This window comes from Spermophilus citellus (genome assembly GCF_964194105.1).
Source record: "Spermophilus citellus genome assembly, chromosome: 6".
NCBI classification, from domain to species: Eukaryota; Metazoa; Chordata; class Mammalia; order Rodentia; family Sciuridae; genus Spermophilus; species Spermophilus citellus.
The window spans coordinates 121,172,446-121,199,081 of NC_138187.1; the positions used below are offsets into that span (position 1 = coordinate 121,172,446).

General features: G+C 34.0%; 1 protein-coding gene across 1 annotated transcript in view; it reads left to right on the forward strand.

Moving 5' to 3' along the window:
• USH2A (usherin) overlaps positions 1 to 26,636 on the forward strand; it is a gene marked incomplete at its 3' end in the record, with an annotated part of 798,897 nt that overhangs the window by 557,493 nt on the left and 214,768 nt on the right. Inside the window, exons 45-47 of the mRNA XM_081297837.1 lie at positions 14,147 to 14,356; positions 15,697 to 15,899; positions 17,901 to 18,013. Coding sequence (XP_081153963.1) covers positions 14,147 to 14,356; positions 15,697 to 15,899; positions 17,901 to 18,013 — 526 coding nt within the window. The remainder of the gene's footprint in view (positions 1 to 14,146; positions 14,357 to 15,696; positions 15,900 to 17,900; positions 18,014 to 26,636) is intronic.

Genomic DNA, 26,636 nt, shown 5'->3' on the forward strand with positions numbered 1-26,636 from the left:
AACAAAGCCTAGAAATCATCACTGGACTCACCTTAATAATGTAAGGTCTGACCTTCACCTTAATGAAAACACTTCTTTACAGGTGTTTGGAAGAGCTCAAAGAGAGATCTAACCTGTTCCTGTAACTTTGGAATAACTGAAATTTCTAAGCTCCTTGGTCAGAGAAGTAGTATTAAATGTCTGATCTATAAATTTCTGGTGATCCATTATGATAATCATGAAAAATAGAAAAAAAAAACAATCCTGAATCTACTATGGAAATATATGTTGTACTCATTCTTAAGGTATAACGTGAGATTTGGCAAATCATGGGATCAAACCTTGTTGGAATATTTCTGAATGTTGAGAAATATTTTATTTGTAAAGCTCAATTAAAATATTTGTTTTATGAAAGAAAACTATGCTAACTAGGGTAACATCTATTATCATATAAAAAGATGTAAAGTTACCACTGGTTGGACCATGTAATTATATTAACCATGTAATTTTGATCTATCCTTGAGTTTTATTACAACCTAAAAAAAGGAATGCTTCATTTAGAAATCTGAGTTCAGTGGCTTCAGTGATATCACTTGTGATATTAATTGTGAACTAAAACCAGTATTTGATATCATTAATTGCAAAGTGAAATCAGCAATTGTATTTAGTCAGCTATCTGTCACTCTGATAAAATACCTGAAATAAATCAATCTATAAGGAAGGATTTATTTGGGGTCATGGTTTCAGGGGTTTCGGTGCATAGTCAGTTGGCTCTGTTGCTTTGGGGCCTGTGGGGAGGAGCACATGGCAAAGGAAGCTGTGCTGTTCATGGCAGTCAGAAGGCAAAGTAAGAGGGCTGGGGATGTGGCTCAAGCAGTAGCGCGCTCGCCTGGCATGCGGGCGGCCCGGGGTTTGATCCTCAGCACCACATACCAACAAAGATGTTGTGTCTGCCGAAAACTAAAAAATAAATAAATAAATATTAAAATTCTCTCTCTCTCTCTCTCTCTCAAAAAAAAAAAAAAAAAAGGCAAAGTAAGAGACAGGAAAGGACCAGGGTCCTGATATCCCTTCAAGAATATGGCCCCAGTGACTTAACTTCCTTTCACTAGGCCACATCCCCTGTAGGTTCCAATACTTCCCACCAGTGCCACTGGCTGGCAAGCAAACCTTGGATGCATGGGCTATGGGGAGACATTCCAGATCTAAGCTATAATAGTACTGGTTACCCTTATCTAAGTTGCTCCCAAATCATCCACTTTTGCAAAAATAAAACAAAACAGAACACACTAACTCTAGGGTTTTCGTAAGGATAAAAGTTTCAAATGATCAGATGGGATCTCTTAAACTATTTCAATAGAAGAATATAAGTTAATTGATCTTACATTTACTCTCTGAAATTCCCCTGGGAAAAATATAAAGTTTTTACTGGAGGTGCATTTTTGTGTTTATTTTCACTTGTCTCCCTCTTCCTTTTTGCTCTGCCTGACCAACTGATTCATCTGAAAAGCCTCCTCATAAAGGTAGGCTCTCCCCCTTCACCTGACATTTGAATACTTCAGTGAAGATCTGGCTGCTGAATTTTCACCAATATAGGTCCTTTAGGTTATAATTGCATGCCTGAAGTAAGTGTGCTTATAAAAACTGACAAACCTAATAGATCTGAAGCAGCTCGCTGAAGTTTCATTACCTTAGTAATCTGAACCTCTGACCTTCGGGATGTAGGTAATGCAATCTGCTGTTATTTCCATTCATACCTTAGAAATTTTTCAGATAACTATTTGTGAGCACAAAGGTTAACTCTCAGAAGAGGGTCAGCTCTGTGAAAGCATGTTGCATTACCTTTGTCTTCCTTTGTGCAACCTGCTATCTTAAGTAAATTAACTAGTCACTCCTCTATGAAAGGGTCATCGAGTTTTTGCAACTTTAATTTTAAATTGTTTCTTGATTGGTAGAAAGATATTGGCACGTAGCCTACAATGCTGAACAGTGCAAAACTACAATTGAACATACCTTGCATTGGAAAATCATAGGAATAAATTCATGAATATTTACTTAATAAAAATTGCCTTTCAAAAAATTATAAAATGTATATTTAAAAAACATTTTTTTCTTTACTATGACTCTCTATATGTACACCTCATTTTGGTAACAAAATATTTCTGATAAAATTTTATCAATGATAGAGTGATAGGGATAGGTTCTAGAAAGTTTTAGAAGAACCAGTTTTAAATATCAGCATCACATATGTGATGTCATCTGAGGTTAAAAACATCCTTTTATTTAATTTTCTTTTTATGGGCAGCACAACACTGGCCATATTTCTTTCCTTCATGTTCCATGTATATTTTGCCTACAGTATTTGAAAAAGTAGTATTTTACCACCATTTAACAATTAGAAGATTTCACATAAAGATAATGATTTGGGGATTTACTTGAAAAATCCAATGCTTGAATGAAACACTCCCCACATTTCTGAAAGGAAACCAGTTGGAACTGGACAGAGGCTGCCCCTTTAGGCAGGTGAGCCATCTGGCCCAGACCCCATCTTCCTGGTCCCAATAGAGATGAGAGATTTTTATTCCTGCTTTATAGAAAGAAACAAAATGTTTTGGCCTAAATAAAATATACTTAAGACATATTTGTGGTAGAAAAAATGTCACATTTTATAAGAAGAAATACAAAATCTCTTTCACTTAAATTGCTCATTCAAATTCCAGAAAAGCCTGTTGAGATGTAAGCTGACACTTGGTAATTTACCAGAATTATGGTTAGTAAGTAGCAGTTCCCAAACTCAAACTTAAGGCACTGGCATCAAATTCCTTGAAATTTCTCATGCATTTAGTGTTAACAGTTATTAGCATGGTATCAAGAATGATTTAGTGAGATCCTTCCCATTCTGAGTGCTCACTCTAAAACAAAAGACAAGTAAGAAAATACCCACAGAAGGGACTGTGGTGGAGAGCAGTTTTTCCTCTGAGGTTGATTCATTAACAAGATCAGAAAAGAGTCAAAAAACACTGGAGGTAGTGGAAGATGAAAGTACTTGTTATATTCAACTTTGCATCACTATGACTGAAAGACCCAAAGGGAACAACTTAGAGAAGGAAAAAATTTACCTGTGGCTCATGGTTTCAGAGGTCTCAAATCATAGGTGGCTGACTCCATAGCTTTGGGCCTGAAGTAAGGCAGAACATCATGGTGGAAGGGTGTGGCAGAGGAAAGTAGCTCAGGACTTGATAGCCAGGGAGCAAAGAGAGAGCTCCATTCACCAGGGGCAAAATATAAACCCCAAAGACCTTCCCCTAGTGACCTACTTGTTACAGTCATACCCTACCTGCCTATAGTTACCACTCAGTTAATCCATATCAGTGGAGTAACTCATATGATTAGGTTACAATTCTCATAATCTAATCATTTCACCTCTGAAAATTCTTGCATTATCTCATGTGTGAGCTTTTGGGAGACATCTTCATCTAAACTATAAGCATATTTGAAGAAAGGAGATGAAAAATTAGCCAAATATTGTCACCAATAGTTCAGCCCAAACTTCAGATAATTATATCTTATCTCATGTAATCCTTGTCATGTTCTTTTTCCTCTTTCTTTCTGTTCCTCCTTTCTGTTCCTTCTTCCTTTCCTTCTACAAACATTTATTTATTGCTTTCTTTGTCCTGAGCACTGGGAATTCAGAGACTAATGATTTTGATTCCTGATTATAATATCTCAGTGAATGCTCTGGAAATTTTATAAAGCATGAAGGTGTCACTAGTAATAGAGAATTTAAAACCATGGAAAAGCATCTACCTTAATCAGAAATCACCAATTTTATAATTGGAAAATTTTCTGACTTTTAAAAAATTTATCTTGTTGTAACATTGATGCCAATAATCCCAAGTCTCACCTCTTCTAAAGAGTAATCACCATTGTTGGTTCACCTTGTTCCCCAGGTTCCTTTTCGATGACTTCAGTTGTCAAAACAGACTGCATCTGCCTTTGTACTGTTTTGCCGTCTTTTCACTGTGTACCTGTTGTACTCCAGCCTTCTTTCCTTATCCTCTATTGACATGGTCCTCTTACAGTCATTAATAATCATCTAATGGCCCAATCAATGCTCTTTTCTCAGTGCCATCCCATTATATGCTTCTTTGTGGCAGCCAACACTGTGAATGATTCCTTACCACTGAAATGTTCCCCAGAGGATCATTACCCTTCAATTTCACCATCTACATTTTTGTCCCCATCATCCCCTAAATAAATGTTTTCCCAAAGTTCTTTCCTGAGTCTTCCTTTCATATTCCAATTCGCCTCTTGGTGATTCATTCTTTTCTCACAGTTTCAAATTCTTCTAGAAAAAATGAACAAAAAGCCATAGGGATACCTTTGGAATGAGGGACACTTCAAATTTGGGTCCCAGTTCTAGCCTTTTTCTATCATTATAATCTACAACAATTTAAACTCACTGATTCCCAGTTTCCTTGGCTGAAATATGGGGATAATAATAACTGCCCTAAAACTTTGCAATAAGTAGTGAATGAAATAATATGTGTTTAGCATCTAGTAACCATTTAGTATTGGAGTAGGGTATTTTCTCTTTCTAAATTATGCATAATACTTTCAGCATTTTTCATCTTACGAAAATATGAAAAAAAATGGGAAGACAAATCTTGATAATATAATTTTACAGAGCATTTAGAGAAAAACATTTCTACTGTGAGTTGGAGATGTGTTTAAAAAACATGAGACTTTATAATTACCTAAATTGGCTGACAGATAGAACATAGAAAAATCTAGTCAACATGTTGGAAGGACTAGCTACTGCATGGTATCTATTCTAACTCTTTTCCTTTTACTGGTGCCTTGTCCCCTATCTAGAAACTATGTTTCACTAATCTCCTTTGCAATTACTTGTAGCCATGTGAAATGACAATGGAATGTGTTTGCACCAGTGCGATGCAAAAAGAAGTGAGTGTCTTTTCAGGTTTTAGCTGCAAAACATTGGGTATGTACTTGCATGTTCTTTCTTCACCTTTCCCCTGGAATATGGACATGGCCATGACCTCAGCTTGTCCTATGCAGGGATGGATGGCACTCCAATAGATCCAAAGCTATATGAGAAAAAGAACTGGAGTCTTGAATGACCATGTGGGCACAATCTATTTCACTCATGTTGACACTATGCTTTGACATATACATGAATATTGACTTTATTTAAGTCACTGTATTTTGGGGATTCATGGTTATATAGTAGCTTAACCACCTAACAGTCCTGTTTGTCCATACCAGTTCACTTAAAGAGCAGAAATTAGCTATTCTGCTTTTATAGCCAAATATAAAATGGTGAATAATATATTCTATTATATTTGATATACTAACTCCTTTATACACAACTTTTGCTGGCAGGTCACTGGGAACTAAAACACAATGAGGACTAAGCTAGTAGAGGAGATTCCAAAGAGCAGGTACTTATTATTGACTGATGCATAAACTAGATAGAAGACATTAGCTATCATGTTGTGAAAACCAAAAGGTTGAATTGGATCATTGCCAAGAAGAAAATCTTCCCACTTCTTCATATGAGCAATATTACCCTTAGGCAGAGTAAAGGATTTTCTCAAGAGCAATTTTGATAAGCTTAAATTTTCGGAGAACCACGCATTAGATGACACATAGCTCTGCACCACAGTATGTGGAAAATTGGAATTGGAATCTAATTTGGAGAACCTTTGAGCAAGATCAACACTTCTGTCATAAAAATAAGTTTATCGGACCTTCTAGCTTTTCACATTTGAATAAAGTTGCCTCCCAATGAGCCTGTTAATGAGAGATGAGTGAAGAATTCAGCCCTACATAAATAAACAAGAAACATATTGAAAGGAATGGTTTACTGTAATTGAACTAGATCAGGACAAGAAGCTGTTTTCTTAAAGGGCCAGATACTAAATATTTCAGACTTTGCAGTCCTCAGGGTCTATGTTGAAACTACTCAATTTTGCCATTGTAGTAATTAACGAGCAATCAATGATTACCAAATAAGCATGACTGCTTCCAACCAAATTCTATTATGGACACTGAGATTTGGTTTTCAAATGACACAAATTATTATTTTTCCCCCTCATAACCATTTAAAAACATAAAAAACCTTCTTAGCTCACATGCTATACAAAAACAGTTGATGAACCAGATTTTGTCCAACATGCCAAATTTGACTCATAGACCATGGTTTGCTGACCTCTGATCTAGATAAAAAAGATCTAGAGGACATAATTGACATTGAGAATAGTCTCTCTAAAACTGATCCAAGAGCACTTTAAGAGCATAATCTAATTGCTATTGCAGGAGAACTTTGATCTAGCCCATCTGTTCTGGACAGGAGGTTTGTACCCCTCTACAATTCATATGTTGAATTCCTGTCTCTCGGCATAGCTATATGTGTGATGGGACTTCTAAAGAAGTAAGTAAAGCTAATTGAGATCATGCAGGAGTGGCCCTGACTTGATATGTCTAAGTGTTCTTATAAGTGACACCAGAGAACTCACCGTCTATTTCTCTCTTTCTCTTCCTCCGTACATAAAGGAAATGTCATGTGAGGACTCAGCAAAAAGGCAGCTATCTACAAGCCAGGGGAAGAGCCCTCACCAGAAAACCAAATTTACCAGCTATTTCATCATAGACCTCCAGTCTCCAGACTGTGAGAAATAAGTTTCTGTTGTCCAGGTCACTCCGTTTGTAATATTTTGTTATGGCAGTCCAATCAGACAAATACACTATCTAACAACTGTTTAAATTTTTTGGGAATCCATTACAAAGGAGAAGTACTTATTCTATATTTGATAATTTGCTCCAACTAAGACCACATTCCTAATCACCACCAAGAATGGCACTTTAGAGTAAGATCATGTCCATTAGTTATAACTTTCTTACCTGATATTCTACTGACCAATATTTATCAGATCACTGTATGTGGTCCACGAAATATGGACTATACCTAGAGCATTAGAATGTCCAAGAAAATATTTTCTATTATACATGTATTTAAATAATCTAATAAGACATTCCCTTTCCTTCCTATTACTTCAAATGCAAGCTAGTATTCATGCTTCAATTCCCAATTATATACCTTTTCAATTTCCAATTATATAACTCTGTTACCCTTTAATTTAGAAGTTCACCTAGTTGTCACAAAAACAATTCAAATTCAAGAAGGCTCAAGTGAAACAAGTTCCAAAACCTCCATCCCATGATTACTCCCATATTTTCTATCTTATTTAATGTCATTCACCCAGAAACCCAGAACAAAAATCTGAGCATACCTGCGTCTCTTTCTTGTGCTGGTCTAAATTCTCATAGGTCATTTAAGGACATAAGTTCTTTTCATGTAGTGGGACCACCAACCCCTAAAGACTTGGAGCCTCCCCTAAACGGGAAAAGTAGAAATATTAGAGATAGGCAATTGTTCTTTAATACCTTAGTCCAAAAATAACATGAAATGATCACATGACTTTATCCTGATGCAAGGGGCTCAGAATGTATTATAGCTATTTGACAAAATGAGAAAACCATTAGGATTGATGAATTCTAGGAATCTTTGCCGATAGTTTTATCCTCTGTCGTATATAATATGTATTTTGTTTATGCTATTAGTGGTGATGTACTTCTCTATTTTTTCCAAGTCTTTCAGCTTTATGTATAGTAAAGACTTTAATGTACTGTTCCTTTTATTGCCTATCTCACCTGTCATTTTCAACATTTGTTGTAAAAATTATCATTATTTTTGTTGTTATATAATATACAGCTATTTGCTCAAAATGGCTTTAGTACTTACTGTTAATTCTTTAACTTCCCCAATCTTAAGTTCTGGATCTTGATACATCTTTTTGCTCTTTGAAGAATGTTATTTGAAAGTTTCATCTTGAAAGTTAAAAAGATTAGTTGTATATTCTGTTAACTTTTGCCTATACAAGGAAATATTACTGTCATCTTTGCACATTCTCTTAATGTTTGCATCTATTAAGAAAACTTTCAGGTTGTTTTGCATATAACCATTTAGATGTGCCTGAAATTTGGGGATTAAAATATTTTTCTTCAAAACTTGTTGAAATTGTTCCATTGTCTTTCAACATTTGATGTTCCAAAAGAGAAGTTGAGGCTTATCTAGTTTTTGTGTTCTTTGTGAATTATCCTTAATTTTCAGTTTTCCTTTGAAATGTCACAGTATTCCATGGTGTGTATACATGTGGATACATTGCCATCATTTTAGGCAAAACTATATCACTCTATTTAGTTTGCATGCATATGTCTTCATTGTGGGTAAGGTTTAATGGAATGTTTTATATCCATGAATATTTATTACATTTATTTTTCAAGTTAGATTTTTCCATTCTCTGTTCTCAATGTCTATAATTTTGACTTTGATTGACTTCATAATCATTTTCTATTCATTTTTTATATTATGCATTTTCAACTCTGCTAGTTATTACTTTTGATGTAGATTTTAATTCTACCATTGCTTTTTATGGTTTCTTGATTTCCATTCTTATAAAGTAGATCCTTTCAGGTCTCCATCTTCATGTCTCTATCTTTATGATTCTCTGTTTTTATGAAACACCTGTTTCACAGAGGCATCCTTTTCATAAAATCTTGTGGGTTTTGTTATTTTGAGGGAATACCATACAAGTGTTTTACAAAACCTCCATTCCCTTCTCATAGAAAAAAAGGGGATATACTAGCAGATCATTAGGGATTATTTTGAAAACTTATATCCAATAAATTGGAAAACCTAGAAATGGGTACATTTCTAGAAAAATATGGTCTCCTAAAACTGAATCAAGAGGACGTAGAAAACCTAAACAGATCAATATCTTGTAATGAGATATAAGCAGTAATAAAAAACCTTCTAACAACAACAACAAAGCACAGGACCAGATGGATTCTCAGCTGAATTCTACAAAACCCATAAAGAAGAACTATTGCCAATACTCCTCAAATTATTTAATGAAATAGAAAGAGATGGAACATTCCCAAATTCATTCTTGAAGCCAGTATCACACTCATTCAAAAACCAGATAAGGAAACATAGAGGATAAAATTAGAGACCAACATTCCTGATGAACTTAGAAGCAAAAATATTTAATATTAAAAAATCATGTTCGACAACAAATTAAGAAGGTGGTACACCATAACCAGATTTTATTCCAGAAATGCAAGGATGGTTTAATATATACAAATCAATAAATATAATTCATCATATTAACAGAATTAAGGACAAATCACCTAGTAATCACAATAGATGCAGATAAAGCCTTCCACAAAATTCAGCACCCATTAATGATTAAAACACTGAAGAATCAGGAATAGAAGAATAACTCAATATAATAAAGGCCATCTATGAGAAACCCAAAGCCAACCTCATAGTAAATGGGGGAAAACTGAAAGCATTTCCTTTAAAATTTGGGAAAAGACAAGGATTTCCACTGTCTCTACTCCTATTCAATTTAGTGCTAGAAATTCTAGTCCAAGCAATTGGGCAAGAGAAGGAAATAAAAGGAATAAAAGTATGAAAGGCAGAATTTGAATTATTCCTCTTTGCATATATTATGTTTCTACACAGAGAAGATCCACAAAACTCTACCAAAAAACTGCTAAAGCTAACAAACAAGTTTGGCAAAATATCAGGTTAGAAAATCAACACACAAAAATAGATAACTTCCTACATACCAATCATGAATTTTCTGAGAATAAAATCAAGAAAACAATTCCATTCATGAAGCCTCAAAACTAAAATAAAATACCTAGGAATAAATCTAACCAAGGATACAAAAAGCCTATATGATGAAAACTACAGAACATTGAAAAAGAAATTAAGGCAGATCTCAGAAGATGGAAAGACCTCCCATGTTAATGAATAGGCAGAATTAATATTAGGAAAATGGCTGTACTATCAAAAGCCATATACAAATTCAATGCAATCCCCATGAAAACGCCAATGACATTCTTCCCAGAACTGGAAAAAATAGTCCTATAATTTATATGGAAAAATAAAACACCCAGAATAACTAAGCCAAAAAAGCAATTCTGGAGGCATCACAATACATAACTTCAAATTATACTTCAGAGCTACAATAACAAAAACTGCATGATACTGGCATTTAAAAAGACACATGGACCAACGGTACAGAATAGAAGTTGAGACAAACCCATATGAAGAAAGTTATCTGAATCTTGACAGAGGTACCAAAAATATACATTGAAGAAAAGACAGTGCTGGGAAAACTGGTTATCAATGTTTAGAAGAATGAAAATATACCCTATCTCTCCCACTGCACAAATCAACTTAAAATGGATCAAACATCAAGGTATTAGACAAGAAACTATGCAACTCCTAGAAGAAAACAGGATCAACACTCTAGCCTTTAGGCACAGGCAACCACTTTCTCAATAGGACCCCTATAGCCCAGGAAATAATGCCAAGAATTAATAAATGAAATGGCATTAAATTAAAAACTTCTGCACATTAAAGGAAACAATGTAAATTGTAAAACCTCAGAATGGGAGAAAAATATTTGCCTCTCTGACATTAATCTCTGACAGACGATTAATATCTAGAATACATAAAGAGCTCAAAAAACTTTACAGCAGAAAATAAAATTAGTAAATAGACAAATGAACTAAATAGACACTTATCAAAAGGAGAAATACAAATGGTCAACAATTACATGAAAAAATGTTCAACATAATTAACATTTAGGGAAATACTAATCAAAACTACACTGAGATTTCATCTTACACCAGTCATCAAAAACACAAATAGTAATAAATCCTGGAGAGGACATGAAGAAAAATGAACACGTTTACACTCTTGGTGGGATCATAAATTAGTACAACCTCTATGGAAATCAGTAGGGAGGCTCCTCAAAAGACTATGCATGGAACCACCAAATGACCCAGTTATACCACTTCTTAGTATTGACCATGAAGAATTAAAGGCATCTTTCTACAGTGATGCATGCATACCCATGTTTATAGCAGCACAATTCACAATATCTAAATTATGGAACCAGCCTCCATGCCCATCAATAGATGAATGAATAAGGAAATCATGCAATATATTCACGATGGAATTTATTCAGCATAAATAAAAATTGGGGCTGGGGTTTTGGCTCAGTGGTAGAGTGCTCGCCTAGTGCATGTGAGGCACTGGGTTTGATCCTCAGCACCAACTAAAAGTGAAATAAAGATATTGTGTCCACCTACAACTAAAAAATAAATATTTTTAAATGAAATAATTGCATTTGCAGAAAAATGGACCATGTTAAGCAAAATAAATCAAACTCAGAAGATTAAAGGTTATATATTTCTCCAAGATGAGGAAGCTAAAAAGGAAAACAAAGATGGGGGTGGATCTCTTAAAAAATCAAAGAGAGATCAGTAGAGGAAAAAGACCAAGGGATGGGGTATGGGGAGGAAGGGAGGAAATGCTGGAGAGTGATATTGGCCAAATTATATGGTTATAGTTTATGCATGCACAAATATGTAACAACAAATCCCATCAATTATGGAATTATAGTGCATCAATTAAAAATGTGAGAAAAGAAAAAGGGTATATATATGGAAAGAAATTCTGTCTTTGAAGGTTATAGACAGTATTTGCCTTATGCAATGAATGTTTTAAAAAAGGAGAAATGCATTCAGATCCAGTTTTCTCAATAGGAAAGGTAAAATTTACTTGTCTCCTCATCCTAGCTATTTCAGTTTTAATAGCCTTCCTCTCTGAGACATAAATTCAAGGTCAGTAGACTTTAATTTTGTGCTGGTCTATTGAACTAAGGATATCCCCTGCTTCTCAAACAGTTCAATGGTAAGAGCTTTCTGAAATTTAAAGACCTTATTTGAACACTAAGTATACTTCTATGTGCACACTCCCAGAACTTCTCATGTGATGATCAGGAATATAAAGATCTACATATTTAAGTTTTTCTGTGATTTGGACTCTGAACAGTAAAGTCTACATGAATGAAGAAAGAGGAGTGTTGAAGCAGATATTGGCAAAAAGCAGGACAGGGCAGAAATATGGCACGTGTCCAAAGATGTAGCCTTTTTCTGGTCACAAGAGCCTCTGTTGTATGTAGTGAGACAAAGACAGTAGAATAGAACCACCATCTTTTCCTATCTTCAGGACAACAGAATCTGTTCTACTTTAAAGGGGCTGACATATGGTACATAGCTAAGAATGGGTATTTAATGGGATTTCATCCAGGCTTTAATGTATGCTCATTGCCTCATCTTGACCTTGAACTTGTGGTGATAGTACCAATGTATTTAGTAATGTCTATCTAACTATAGTAATTGAACTTGATAGAAGAAGTATAAGGCATATTTAATAATCCAAATAAAATCCATTTATGTTTATTAGTAGAGTTTAAAAGCACTTCATTGATATTATATCTTAGGGCTTGACTTTCTAATCAACCCACTCAAACTAAAATGCAACATAAATTTCAAAACTAGTTCACTTTCTATTAAAAGACACCAGCCAAAAATGAATGTGTAATAATATCATAAGCCAGTGAAGGAAGGAATTTTGCACTCACAATATGTGTGGTTTTCCAGCCCTTGACTGATACTGTTATTTAGGAAAATATTAAAGTGTAGCAATAGGTATTCCTGCCAATGAGTAATAACACACTTACTATTAAACTTGTTTACATTTTTTTTTTGTCATCAGAGAAAGGAGACATCTCAATCCCCCAGTTTTCCAAGTTAGCAGTGAAAGGTCTACTTATATAAAGTCTTCTGATTATACTGGCTTATCACCTTTTTAAATATTGCTAGAGATAAAGTGAAAGTAGTAGTGTGCTTAGGAAAAATAGAAATTTAGTGTTATTTTTTATGCAATACTGCCAAGATCTTAATGTAAAAGTGTACTTAAAATCTTAGAGTTCCCAAAGCTCTGTTACTTCATTAGGATCTCACATATGAGAGATCACACTTAATAATCTTAGAAATGCCAACTTTCCCTCTTGATCCTTGATCCTTGGACTAGTTCTTGACCTGGTTTGGATTCCTAATCTGACTTGTAATTTCAGGAGGCTTGTAAACCAAGACTTCATCCCCACCCTAACAAAATCAAGGTAACAGCTTCCTGATTAAGGTCCTTAAAATAATATCAATGCAAATAAAGTAATATACTACTTATACTAAAGCATATGACATATGTATATGTCTACTATATATATATATATATATATATATATATATATCTGTGCGTGTGTGTGTGTATATATATATATATATGTATGTCTAGCACACATCTAGTATGCTATATATACTAGAGCATATGACCCTTCTTATGGTCTCTTTGAGAATGATAAGAGGCAGGTAACAAAATGCAGAGCTTAGGACAAAAAACAGAGAAACTGGGTGGAAGAAGCAAAAAAAAAATGTTTTTTTAAAGATAAGAGTGGAGAAATTGGGTTATATCTGTGGGACAGATAGTGGTTGATTTTGGCATGTTTTTAGAGTTTGCCTACACCATAGAAACTCATGGAGAAAAGTAGGAAAAAAGGCTGAGATCCTTGATTAAAAATTTGATCATCATCTTAGGATCCTACTGAGCCAGCCATTTCAGAAAGCATGCCATACACCACTGCTGCATTGGCAGTGTACATAAAATGATATCTCTGTAAGTGTATTTCTAGGTATCATTTAGCAATTTTATTAACAGGTTGAAAAATGGCTTCAGGATCTATGTCAGGAAATGTCCACATTTGTCTTAGCATAAAATTCTCTGAGGAATTATGCTACTTAAAATAGAAGTTGTTGCATGTATTGTATATATTTTTATTTTATTTTATTTGGCTTCATCAGTTATATCAAACTTTTGAAAATAATTTGAATAATTACAAATAGCAAAATTAAAATCTTTAAAGTAAATTTAAAAATTTATGTTCCTACATCTGATTCTATGCAATTAATTATGACATAAGGAAAAAGGTAAAAAGTGTTAAAAGAAATCTAACTCCACCAGCACCATTATGAAGAAGTTTCCAGAATCTTTTCCAAAGCAAAGTTCCCACAAGCTTTCTTTTCTAGAAATAGCTATTATCTATTTCCACTAAGACCTTTCAGATTTGCCATATTTATGGTGCTCTGCACTTATTGTTAACAGCTTTTCAAGACCTACAAGGAGATGTTGAATATTATACACTGTTTTGGAGTTCTTCTACCTCAAATGAATCTCTGAAAATTCTCCCAGATGCCCACTCTCATGTCATTGGACACTTAAATCCCAACACGGAGTATGGGATTTTTATCTCTGTCTTCAATGGAGTCCACAGCATCAATAGCACAGTACAGCATGTGACCACTGGTGATGGGGGTGAGTGCAGATTCTATGGGATACTCGGCTACAGAGATTCGAATTAAGTTGATTGATTTTTCCTGAGGTTGATATCAGTCATCCCTCCATTATAAAATTTCCGGTGCTGGAAGAGAGGAGGTCGGGGCTAAAATACTTAAGTGCTTGCTGTCATCAAGTGGTAGATCAATAAGTGGTCCCATTGAAATGGCAGCACAAGTCTCTAATAATGGTATATTAGCCCTGTTTGCTCCTGTTCTTTTCCTTGTATGCTTAGTTTGGAGCTGAGTTCACATCAATAAATGGTGACATTTAGAAACAGTTTTTTGGGTTTTTTTTTATAATTTGCTCTCAGAAGTAATATACTTTTCAAACAGCAGCCAAGCATAGTGAGAACCCTCTCTGAGTCACCAACAATGGTACGTGGAAGTTCAGCCATGGAGAAAAATTGCCTATGACTCATTTCTAAGCCAGTTAGCAAGGGGGAGGAAGAAAGGGAAGCAACTTGTGAATCTGAAATGTATTTGGAATGGTCTTTCTAATCCTTTTGGCTTTATAAAGTCTCATTATAAACATTATAATATCATTACCTCCCAAGCAAGTGTTCCAGGTCATTAGCAGAGCTCTTTAAGTGTGGAACCCATTTCCCTTTGTGATGCCAAAGGTCAGCACCTTTTGTTTATAAAATAGGATGAATCACAAGGACAATTTTTCAACTAGTTAAGATGGGTTCTTATGATAAAAATAGGTCTTTGCATAGTTATTTCTGACATGCTTGAATAATTGTGTAATTTAACGCTAAGCAAGATTTTTTTCCTAATGTTAGATTTCATCATTACCTATGGTAATCAACATTCAAAATCATTTACATAATGACAATATTGCATTATTGCTTCATATTGCTTGAGTTACAAGCTAGTAACATCAAATGATTTTTCACGTTCCACCAGCCCTTGATGTATTTGAGTTTTATTTTTTGCTTAAGGAGCAAATTTTCTTTTCTTCCTTCCCCATCCCCCACCCAGGAGGTATGGAGTGAAGGGATGGAAAAAAGACAAATAATAGATATGTGTTAGTGGTGCAGATGGGTGAAGAATTTGTCATCATATCCCACTGGTCACATAGTATTAAAGATTAACACTATGCTGGTGATATCAAGCATTTTTCCACCAATCTTATGGTTTCTAACTGAGAGTATAATAAGCCAATTTACAGAGGGCTACAGACTGTGATAACTTCATCAGAGGAGAGCAGATAAGCAGCAGACCCTTTGCTAAACCCAAATACTAATCTGCATTTAGTTTAACAAGTGCTTTTTCAGAGACAGCTGGAGTTTATTCAGTTTCTTCCTTTAATTCTAGAGCCTCAGGGCATGCTTCCTCCAGAGGTTGACATCATCAACAGTACAGCAGTCCGTGTCATCTGGACGTCTCCTTCAAACCCAAATGGCGTTGTCACGGAGTATTCTGTCTATGTAAATAATAAGCTCTACAAGACTGGAATGAACGTGCCCGGGTCGTTTATTCTGAGAGACCTGTCTCCCTTCACTATCTATGACATTCAGGTTAGAACATTGTTTTTTTGATGGTTAAGCTTATGGATATGTTAAATAAAACATGTTGCGCTATGTCACTAAGTGGATATTTTCTGTCTTGGTAACAGATGATTTATTTGGTGGGAGAGGGGAGAGGGAATAAGGAAATTGATCAAAATTAAATCTGTTTGCTGTGGGCCAACGTGAGTCTCTGGAGAGAGGATAATAATAAGCTGGGAAACAACGGTGATGAGGATGGTGATGGAATTTCTCAACGACAAAATGGAGCTAATCACATACTCTTAATAAATCTTGTCAACCTGCCTTTTTCCTCAGTTTTTTATTGGCATCAAAGCAGAATCAGCCTGTGAATGGGGAGATGTTCTTTCTAATTCCCATTTTTGCTATTTACTAATTTAACATCTTCAGGGAAGTTACATAACTCATTTGCGTCCATTTTCCCTTTGTAAGGGCAGTGGACTAGATGACTCCAAACAGTCTACCCATCCCTAGCACTCTTGATCCAGAATGCAAGAGGAAAATCTAAATAAAAATGCCACGGACAAAAAGATATTGAAGGATTTCATCTGAGGATGAAAGAAATATATCAATTCATCATTCGACAAATGTTCAATGACCCCCATCTAGGTGAGAGCAGTTGTATTTAAACTTTTTGCCCTAGGAACTCTTTGAGAATCTTATGAAGTCAATGCAGTCTCCCCTAGAAAAATATTTATATACCTATGTGACAAAATTTAGCATGAAATTTCAGAGAGTGCATTAACCACCTGAAGTCTAGCTCATAGGCCATTTCAGGGTCTTTGACTTTAAAAGTAGAGAAAAATATAGGGAATCCTAAGGCATATAAAAATAGACCTTTCCCTTAAGAAATTGAAAATCTTGTTAGATGCCAAGTTTTAAGAGATTAAAAAAAATGCCACATGCGCAAATGAGTGAAGAAAATATTATTTCAGGAAGTCAAAGCTTATAAAGAAAATATACAATTTGGTAAATTCTTAAAATCTATACTGGACACTAGTTTTAAAAAAATAAATGAATAAATAGAAGAGCAGTATTATAGAGGGAGGAGAATAAGAGAAGGGAGGAGGGGAGCCAAAGAGGAAGAACTGGGAATTAAAACAGCCAAATATTTTCCATGCATGTATCATTATGTCAAAATGAACTCCACTGGTACTTATAGCTAGAATGCACTAATAAAAACATTTTTAAAAAACCCTATGCTGGAAAAAGCCCATCTTTGTACTGACTCGTGTTTGGCTGATTTTTTAATTGAGAGCAGAATTGTGTTGCCTTGTAGATATTCCAGTCACAGTCTTTTGTATTTTCATGTACCTCTCCTCCCTCTTACTACTTGTATTCCTTTGTGTTACTCATTTTTGATAAACCCCATTTCTAATCTTTAGTTATTCCACCCTCCTCAGTTTTTATTCAAATTAGGTGGCAGAATTAAAGGGGTGAATGATGATTTTCTGCTGTGATTAAGGTAAAAAGGACCATTGCAGCCGGAACAAATGGATATAAAATAGCTCAGCCATATTGGAAGTCTTCTCCAGGCTTCATTTTTCTTCCATTAGACATTAGCATATAGGCTATTTGTTGTAAAGTGTCAAGGCTTCCAGAGGATATCATCATTACACTACTGGGTTATAGATCTAGAGAGCAGGATGCAGTGATAACCTATTATGCTTGCAAACTGTCACCTGAGCATCTTCCATTCCTTGACTGGATGCTGAGTAGATTAATAAGTCTTTACTTTTCTGAATGGTTAGAACCAGAGCTAAGCATCACCATTCTAATCACTACATCAATTGTGCTGAACCCAATTCTGCACTGTAGTTGGAGGTTATCCCACTGGAGTCAATTAACGTCACAAATGAATATTTACAAAACCCTAAAGGCCATAGAGAACTAAGAGATTTTTATGAAATGAAAGTACCTGGATTCAGTCCACTGTCAATCCCATATTTTGAACATGGTTGAATCTATCTTTTTTCTAAACTATTTTTGCAGATTGAAGTTTGTACAAAATATGCTTGTGTGAAAAGCAATGGAACTCAAATCACCACAGTGGAAGATACTCCAAGTGATATGCCAACACCTGTAATTCATCACATCACTTCAAGGTACCAAAATTTTTATTAGTTAATCTGAAGAACTCTAATCATAAAAAATGGGAAAAAAAATTAAAGTTAACATTTAAGCCATGACAGTCTCCCTTAAAATTGCTATAAATATGTGTATTTATCAAATTTTATATCATTTCACTTATGTTCATCTTTATTTGACATCCAATAACATTGAAACTGACTTCCCTGATACCACTTCCCTCATTTAACAATCTATGAACAAATACTTAAATGCACAAAAGTCTCCTTATTTAAATAGGTTCTTCAGTGAATATTTATGTGAAGCCAAATAAGATTTTAAATGGAATAATTACTACCACCTTGATCTCTTTTGAAAAAGCTTGAGTCACATATATCACATTGTCCTGAAGCTAGACATATTTGTGAAATAAATAGAGCACACTGTTTTTGGATAACCATTACAAACTATATCAGATTCTGGGAAGAATCTCTTTATTTTTCTGTATTCTTTTGGTGCTGAGAAATGACTATAGTTTGAAAGTGAGTCTCTTCACAATACATCATTAAAAGTAATAAGATTTAATGATTTCCAAAGCCAAAGGTGATCATGGTTCATTTCTTGATATCAAGTTGAAGCTAGAGAAAAAAATTGGGGCACTCCCACATTATATTTTTGCCTAAGCCAAATGAATTCCCCTTTACGTACATACCAGCATGCACTTGTACCCACACATACACATACATACAGTGACTGAAATAATCATCCATTGTATAATGTTTCAATTCTGAAGGATTATTTTCTAACAGATTGAAATTACTGGGTCTTTTTTTAAGTCACTGCAAATACTGGAAAACACAAGTAACTGGATTCTTACTTCTTTTTGGTAAAAATTTTATCTTGTTATCTTCAGTATATTTTCTATCAAATACATGATAGATGCTGATCTAGATTTTGACATGCTAGTTAGTCAATAATTCTCTTCATAATTTTTACTCAGGTATCCATGGGATTGCCTCTCATGCAGGAAGGAAGTAGTCAAGTTAAATGAGCACCAGAGACCATTATTTATTACTTAATTAAACATATTTATGGCTCTAATATAAAAGGTAAAAGTAACACAAAAAAGAATGTGGCATGATTCTAAATTTGTAAAGTTCTCGTCCACTATGGGACACACTTACCTAAATAAATGTTTATAAAACAATGCAAATAACACCATGAGAGAGGTTGGCAATATGTAAGAAGAGCATAAAGAGGAAAATTCCAAATCCTACCCAGGTTATCAGTGGCATCCTGGAAGATATGACATTTGAGTTCTGTCTAGAAAAATTCAAGGAAGAATTACAGTTAGGTGGGTGGATATTGTCAAATTCTTGTCTGCTAGCATCCCCTGATTCAAACCCAGGTGAATGACATAAAGGGGTATGTCTTAAATTACATATTTATGTGCAGCTAAAAATAATCTCTAAGCTTTATGAGAAACTGAACAAATGTGTCTGTGACTCTAGGGTGCTTTTTCCTTTACGATGATTCTTTTAGGTGATAACGAAGGAAAAACACTTTTGTTGTGGTTAAAAATTGATTACACCCAAATACATTAAATTAATGGCAAGACCATTTAAAAGAACATTGTGCAACAAGAGCAAGGACAGCGAAAGAAGCATCAACAAGAGATTTCCATACCATTTTGAAATCAGTGTCTCTAAGAGAGAGGCAAATGATAAAGTACACTGGAGAAGTTTACAACCAAAGTATAATGGTTGGGACAGGAAAGAAACTAATTTTCCTGCAGAAACTCTCAGTGGCTGAGAATAGAGGCTTTACGGATTTTTAAGAGGCAGGGAGTAAGTAGGTAAGGTTCTAACCTGAAATCAGGAGATTAGCTAAAAGCCTTGAGGAAAAAAAGGGCAAGAAGCAACCCTGGTCTCTTATCTCTACACTTGCATCCCCTTGTCTATTTCTTTTCACCTGCATGACCAAGTCCCTCCACCTGGGGATAAGACATTTATTCTTCAGAGAAACTTAACAATGGCAGTAAGAACTAGGGATATAAGGCACAGGGAATCTGAGATGAAGGATAGAGATAAAAGCAAAGAGAAAGCAGGACTAACATGGATGGTGGAGCACTTGACTACTTTTCCCAGCCCTGCTCTCAAAAGCAAGTGTTCAGCCATAATGCCTCCTTACTGGAACCTGAACATTCTTCTTTAGATAGAACAAATGACTCAAAATAAAATATTTCCAGTTACTAGCAGTTAGAGATCCTCTAAGGATATAAAAGCTATTCACCCACTGGACATTCAGGGGGGGGGGAAGTATGTCAATCAATGAGTCTCACTTGTCTGTAAAGCTAGTCATCTTATTTTGATGCATTACTCTTAAAAAATAAGTAGATCAAAGTAAAGACATGATTTAAAAGACCCAGAAACAATATGTATGAGAAAAAAAATAGAACCTCAAAGAAAAAAAAAAAAAGAAGGAAATCCTCTATCCATGCAACAAAACAGGATACTATTCTAAAAAGGAATAATCAAAGTTGGGAGGATGGGGGTGAGCCTCATGGATATTAGAAATATGAAAACTGGATTGAAACATTGGATGAAATTTTGAGGGAATGTCTCTGAAAGTGTGATTGAAAACAAAAAATAAAAAGAAAATTAAAAACCATCTGGGAAGTCTAACACTTGAAAAATAAGAATTGCAGAAAAAGGAAACAGAAGAAGAAAAGATAATCAAAGAAAGATGCTAAGAAAATATCCCAGAACCAAAAATCACTGATGTATAGATTAAAAGATGCCCCAAATGGCAATACTGAATGACTGAAAAAGAATTGTGTATAAAGGGATTTTATCAGGAAGTTGCTCAATACCAAGTTTTAAAAACACCTTCAAAAAAACTTTCAGGAAGAAAATACAGATTAGGTACATATGAATTGGGAATTTGACTCTAGTCATCAGATTTTAAACAGCAATATTCACTAGTAAAGAATAATATAGTGCCTTCAAAATTTCCAGTTTAAAAAACTGTTCATTTACCAATATCTCCCCATGCTCTTCTTACATTTTTTATATAGCAATGTGATTATAGTTAATGATGCTATGTCATAATATTGAAAACTATGGAGAGTGCCTGTCAAGTCCCCTCATCATAAAATTGAGAACTACATTAGGTGCATCAGCTGACTAGCTAGATTTAACTATTCCACAATGTGTATATACTTCAGCACATTCTGTTGTACATAATAACAACATACAAGGTTATCTGCAATTTTTTAAAAATTAAAAATGAATTTTTTAAAAATGTTCTCAACTTAATATGCTATAGTCAACCAAATGTCCATGAAATATGAATTTTGAGTATAAACAGTTTAAGATAGACAAAGAGAAAAAATACAGATTCTATTAAAAACTGACAAGTATGTGAAGAAAGCAGCCTATTTATGATAACAATTTAAACTTCTGAAAAGATTCTGGTTTCCTGAACTTGTTTATTTATTCTCTTAGATTTCAAAAGTATTTTATTTAGTTAATTCCCAGTAAAAATTCATTCTTATTGCTCCACAGTTCTAAGAGTTTTGACAAATACATAGAGTATGGAAACACCACCCTAATCAAAATATTAACCAGTTCCACAATGTCAAAATATTCTCTCATGGTGTCCTCTTACTGCCAACCCCTCTGCCATCCTTTCCCAAACTAAGCAAATGCTGCTCTGTTCTAATTTCCACAATTTTGCCTTTCCATATTGCAATATATATATATATATATATATATATAGCAGTTTATGTCTGGGTTCTTTAACTTAGCGCAATGCATGGAAGATTCATTTCTCATATTACAATTGTTACTTTTCATTGTGAATTATATTCTGTTATATGAAAGTACCACAATTTGTACATAGTTTGGAGTAGATTTCTGCTTTTCATGACTACAAATAAAATAACCAAAAATATTTATATACAGGCTTTTGTGTAAACTTACATTTTCATTCAATTCACTTGGGTAAGAGTTAGATTTCTGAGACATAAGAAACTGCCAACTGATTTATAAAATAGCTGTAATATCTTGTGTTTCTTCTAGCGTTGTATGATAGTTTGAGTAATTCCATGTTTTTGCTAAAGCTTGATGTTATACTGTGTATTCTTTTTTTAACATATATTTTAACAGATATTTAGTTCTACCTTATCTTGGTTTAAATTTATGTTTCCCTCATGACTAATAATATCTTTGCATGTGTTATTTGGCATTGATCTTCCCAATATGGCAAACTGCCTCTTCAAATCTTTTGCCAGTTTGTTCATTAGATTCATTGTTTTCTTATTGTTGGGTTTTAAAACATATGATTTGGATTTGATTTTTATCATATAATGTACAAATATTTTTCTTGAATATGTGGCTTGTTTTTTTAATTCACTTAAATGTATCATTTGCTTAAATTTTTTTAAAATTTTCAGAGTCTGATTTGTCATTGTTTTTCTTTTATGGTTTATACATTTGATATATCAAAGAAATACTTCCTTGACTCAAAGTTTGGAAACATTTTCTCCTATACTTTTGTCTAGAACTTTTATGTGTTTACATTTTCAATTAATAGCTACAAATCATTTCATGTTAATTCATTTTGTGTTAATATTCAAATTGAGGTCTGAATATTCAGTTGTTCTAACACAATTGGTTAGAAATATCCTTTTCTCCACTGAATATTTTGGAGCTTTCTTAAATATAAACTTAAACACATTTTGTTGCTCATATATGGACTCATTTCTATTCAATTGATCAGTATATATATATCTATTTACCAATGTTTTACAATCTTGATTATTATAGCTTTATAATATGAGTATTCCAACAATGACTTTCTCAAAAATTTTTTTGGCTTTTCTCATTATTTTGTCTTTCCATATAAATTTTGCAAAAATCTTATTGATATGTAAAATACAACCTTTCTGTTATTCTAATTAGGATCAGATTGAATCTGTAGATCAATTGGATGAGAATGTACATCACAACAGAATCAAATGTTCCAAGTCATGAGCAAGGTTTATTATTCATTTAATTGGTTATTCTTTCATTTATTTGAAAAATATTTTATAGAATTAATTATAAAGATACTACACATATTTTATTAGATTTGTACCTAACTATTTTCTTTTGGGGTACCACTATTGATTTTTTTTCCGTATTTTTATTGGTGCACTATAAATGTACACAATGTATTCATACATGCACACAATATAACAATATAATTTGGTCAGTATTATTAATGCTTTTTAAAAACAAATTAAAATCCAATTGTTCATTGTTAGTGTATAGAAACACAATTGATTTTGGTATTCAGAAACCTTGCTAAACTTATTCTGAGTCTTACGAGTTTTATCATAGCTAACATAGATCTTCAATAAAAAGAACTTTTATTTCTTCTTTTCAATCCGTGTGCCTTTTATTTCTTCTTCCTGCCATATTGCACCATCTAGTTCAACAAGGTGATAGAAGTATATCCTTGACACGTTACCAATCTTTGAAAGAAAGTTTTCAGGCTTTTACCATTAAACATGATGTTACCTATGCATTTCGGGAGATGCCTTTCATCAGTTTGAAGAATTAACCTTTTATTTTTAATTTGCTGAAAGTTTTTATTATGGATATGGAATTTTGTCAAATTTTTTTTACACTTTTTAAATTCATAGGATGGTTAATTATATTGATTGGTTTGCAAATAATTAACTAATCTGGTCTATATATAAACCCCACTTGGTTGTGACATATTTTCCTTTTTGCATACTGATAGATGCAATTTACTATTATCTTCTTTATCTATACTCATGAAAAATGTCAGACTGTGTCTTTTTTCTTTCTCTATTTTGGGAATCATGGTGATTCTGTCCCCATAAAATGAGTTGAGAAATATTCCTTTCTCATATTTTGTAGAAGAGATTATCTTTAAAAAGTTATTATTTATTTCTTAAGTGTTGGTAGAACTTACTAGTGAAATTTACATTTTTATGAAGTTTTCCTTGGAAAAAGATTTTGAACTCAGAATTCAGTTTTCTTAATAATTTAAAATGATTCAGGGACTGGGGATGTGGCTCAAGCTGTAGCATGCTCGCCTGGCATGCGTGCGGCCCGGGTTCAATCCTCAGCACCACATACAAAAACAAAGATGTTGTGTCTGCCAATAACTAAAAAATAAATATTAAAAAATTATCTCTCTCTCTCTCTTAAAAAAATTAAAAAAAATTAAAATGATTCAGGCTATTTTTTCAAGTAAAGTTTGTTATCATGTATGTATAAAGAATTGACTATTTTCACCAAAAAGGCCCAGGTTGGCCTTGAACTCATGTTCCTCCTGCCTTGGCTTGCAGAGTTGCTGGGATTATAAGCATGTGCCACCATGCCCAGCTCAGACAGTTGTCTGCAGAGTCTGATTTGATTTGCACATTTTTATTTTCAATATTGGTAACAAGTGTCCTCTCTTGCTTGGTCACCCAAGAGTTTGATCAATTTGGTAGATCCTTTCAGAAAAACATCTGTTGGTTTTATTGATTTTCTACATTTTCTATTTGCCATCTCATTAATTTCTGCTCTGCTTTTTATTGTTTTCTCCCTTGTTCTTGCTTTGTTGTTCTTTCTCTAGTTTCTTGATGAGAAAAGGTTAGGTTATTGATTTGAGATTTTTTTTTTCTCCTCTGCTCCTTCTTTTCATACTCCTTTCCTCCTCCTCCTCCTTTTTCTTCTTTTACTATCCAGATGTACTGCTATGAATTTTCCTCTAAAGCCCTACTTCTGTTCGACTCACACAATTTTTTGGAATGCTGAATTCTCATCTCATTTATCCAAATTATTTTCAATTTCCCATAAACCTTCCTGAGCTATAGATTATTTGAAAAGAGATTATTTATTTTCAAGCATTTTGCATTTTCCAGATATTTCTGAATGGATTTCTAGTCATAATTCTCTTATGGCCTGAGAACATAATTTTGTGACTTCAATTCTTTTTAAATTAACTAAGATTTGTTTCATGACACAGAATATGATCTCTTTTGGTAAGTGTCCATTGCACACTTGAGGAGAATGTGTATTAAGCTTTTGTCAGTTTTATAAATGCAAGTTGAATGAGTGTAACATTCAGATCATCAGCACATAGACTGATTTTCCTCTGGTTGTTCTATCCATTATTGTAAGAGGAGATTTGAAGTTTTCAAATTTAATTGTGGATTTATTTGTTTCTTCTTCAGATGTAATTTTTGATTCATGTATTTTAATGTTTTATCATTGGTTATATGCACATTGAGGCTTATTTTCTTGCTCAACTGACCTTTTAATTTTTTGTGATCTCTTTTTTCTTCATGATTTCCTTGTTCTTAAATCTATTTTGTCTGATAATAATATAACTGCTCCAGACTTTTTTGATTAGTGTAATTTTGAGTGATTTAGAATTATTTTCTGGACATTTTGAATATTAGGTTATAATAATTTGAGTCCTGTTACAATTGTCTGAAGAATGTTGGTTTTTATGTTTTGGGTTTTTTTTTTTCCTTAAGCAGGTGATCAACTGGTTATCTTCACACTACAAATTCTGTCTTGCTTTGTCAGTAGCTAAAACAATCAATTTGTTTTTCAAAATCTGTTCTGTGCTACTTTACATCTGTCCCAAGCATGCTTTTTCTCATTGAATTATTTGAGATTTAGCTGGAGAATTGTGTAAAATTTCAGAATTCATCACTTTGCTACACCCTTTGAATATGCTATGCAATGGGCAACTATAAATATGCTGCTTAACGTTGATTTGGTGTTTGTATTGATTCATTTATAGACTGAGGAAATCTTCCAGCTTTCTCGGAGATTTCTTCCTCACTTTATACTTATGTTAGATTTCCTTTCCTAAAAGGTTGGCTCAAATGATAGTTTCTCTTGGAAGTTTGGATGCCCACCTGCCTCACAGTTTGCAGAAGTGGAACTGCTCTTTGGGTCAATCAGGTGATAGGAAAATAGAAAAAAAAGTAACAGAGTCTTTCTCCCCACCCACCCATATTCTTTGCCCCTCAAGGGCCCTTTGTATGGTTCCTCTGAAATAAAATAAATGAGTTTCCTTGAGATTTTGTAATTCTGTTTGGCCACAACTACCACAGCGCTCCTCCTTCACTGGAATTATCCTCAGGGCAGGACCCAAGGGGTGGGGGGGGGGGTGGGGGGACGGGCAAAACAAATGGGAATTTCCCCTACACTCTATGACTTGCAGTTTTTTTTGTTCCAGGTACTCTGGCCAGAAAGATTGACTTTCTTTAAGATTTCCCCAAATGGGAATTTCCCTACACTCTATGACTTGCAAAGTTTTTTTGTTCCAGGTACTCTGGCCAGAAAGATTGACTTTCTTTAAGATTTTCCCTTGCCCAGTTCACAGTTTGATAGTGGTACTGCTCTGAAGTTAAAGATGCAAGATAAACAGAGAGAGAAAAATGGAAATTATTCGGTAACATTTCATTCTTCCATGTGTGGTTCCTTTCCTGATCTGCCTGTTATTGCCTTTTCGAAGTCCTCACATAGTCATGTTTTGTGATGTATGCAGACTTTCTGGTTGTAATCAGTGGGAAAGATAGACTGTAAGCAGCACCAGATTTTTCTTTATTACAATGCCTTTGGCTGGCTTTTTATTTTTATT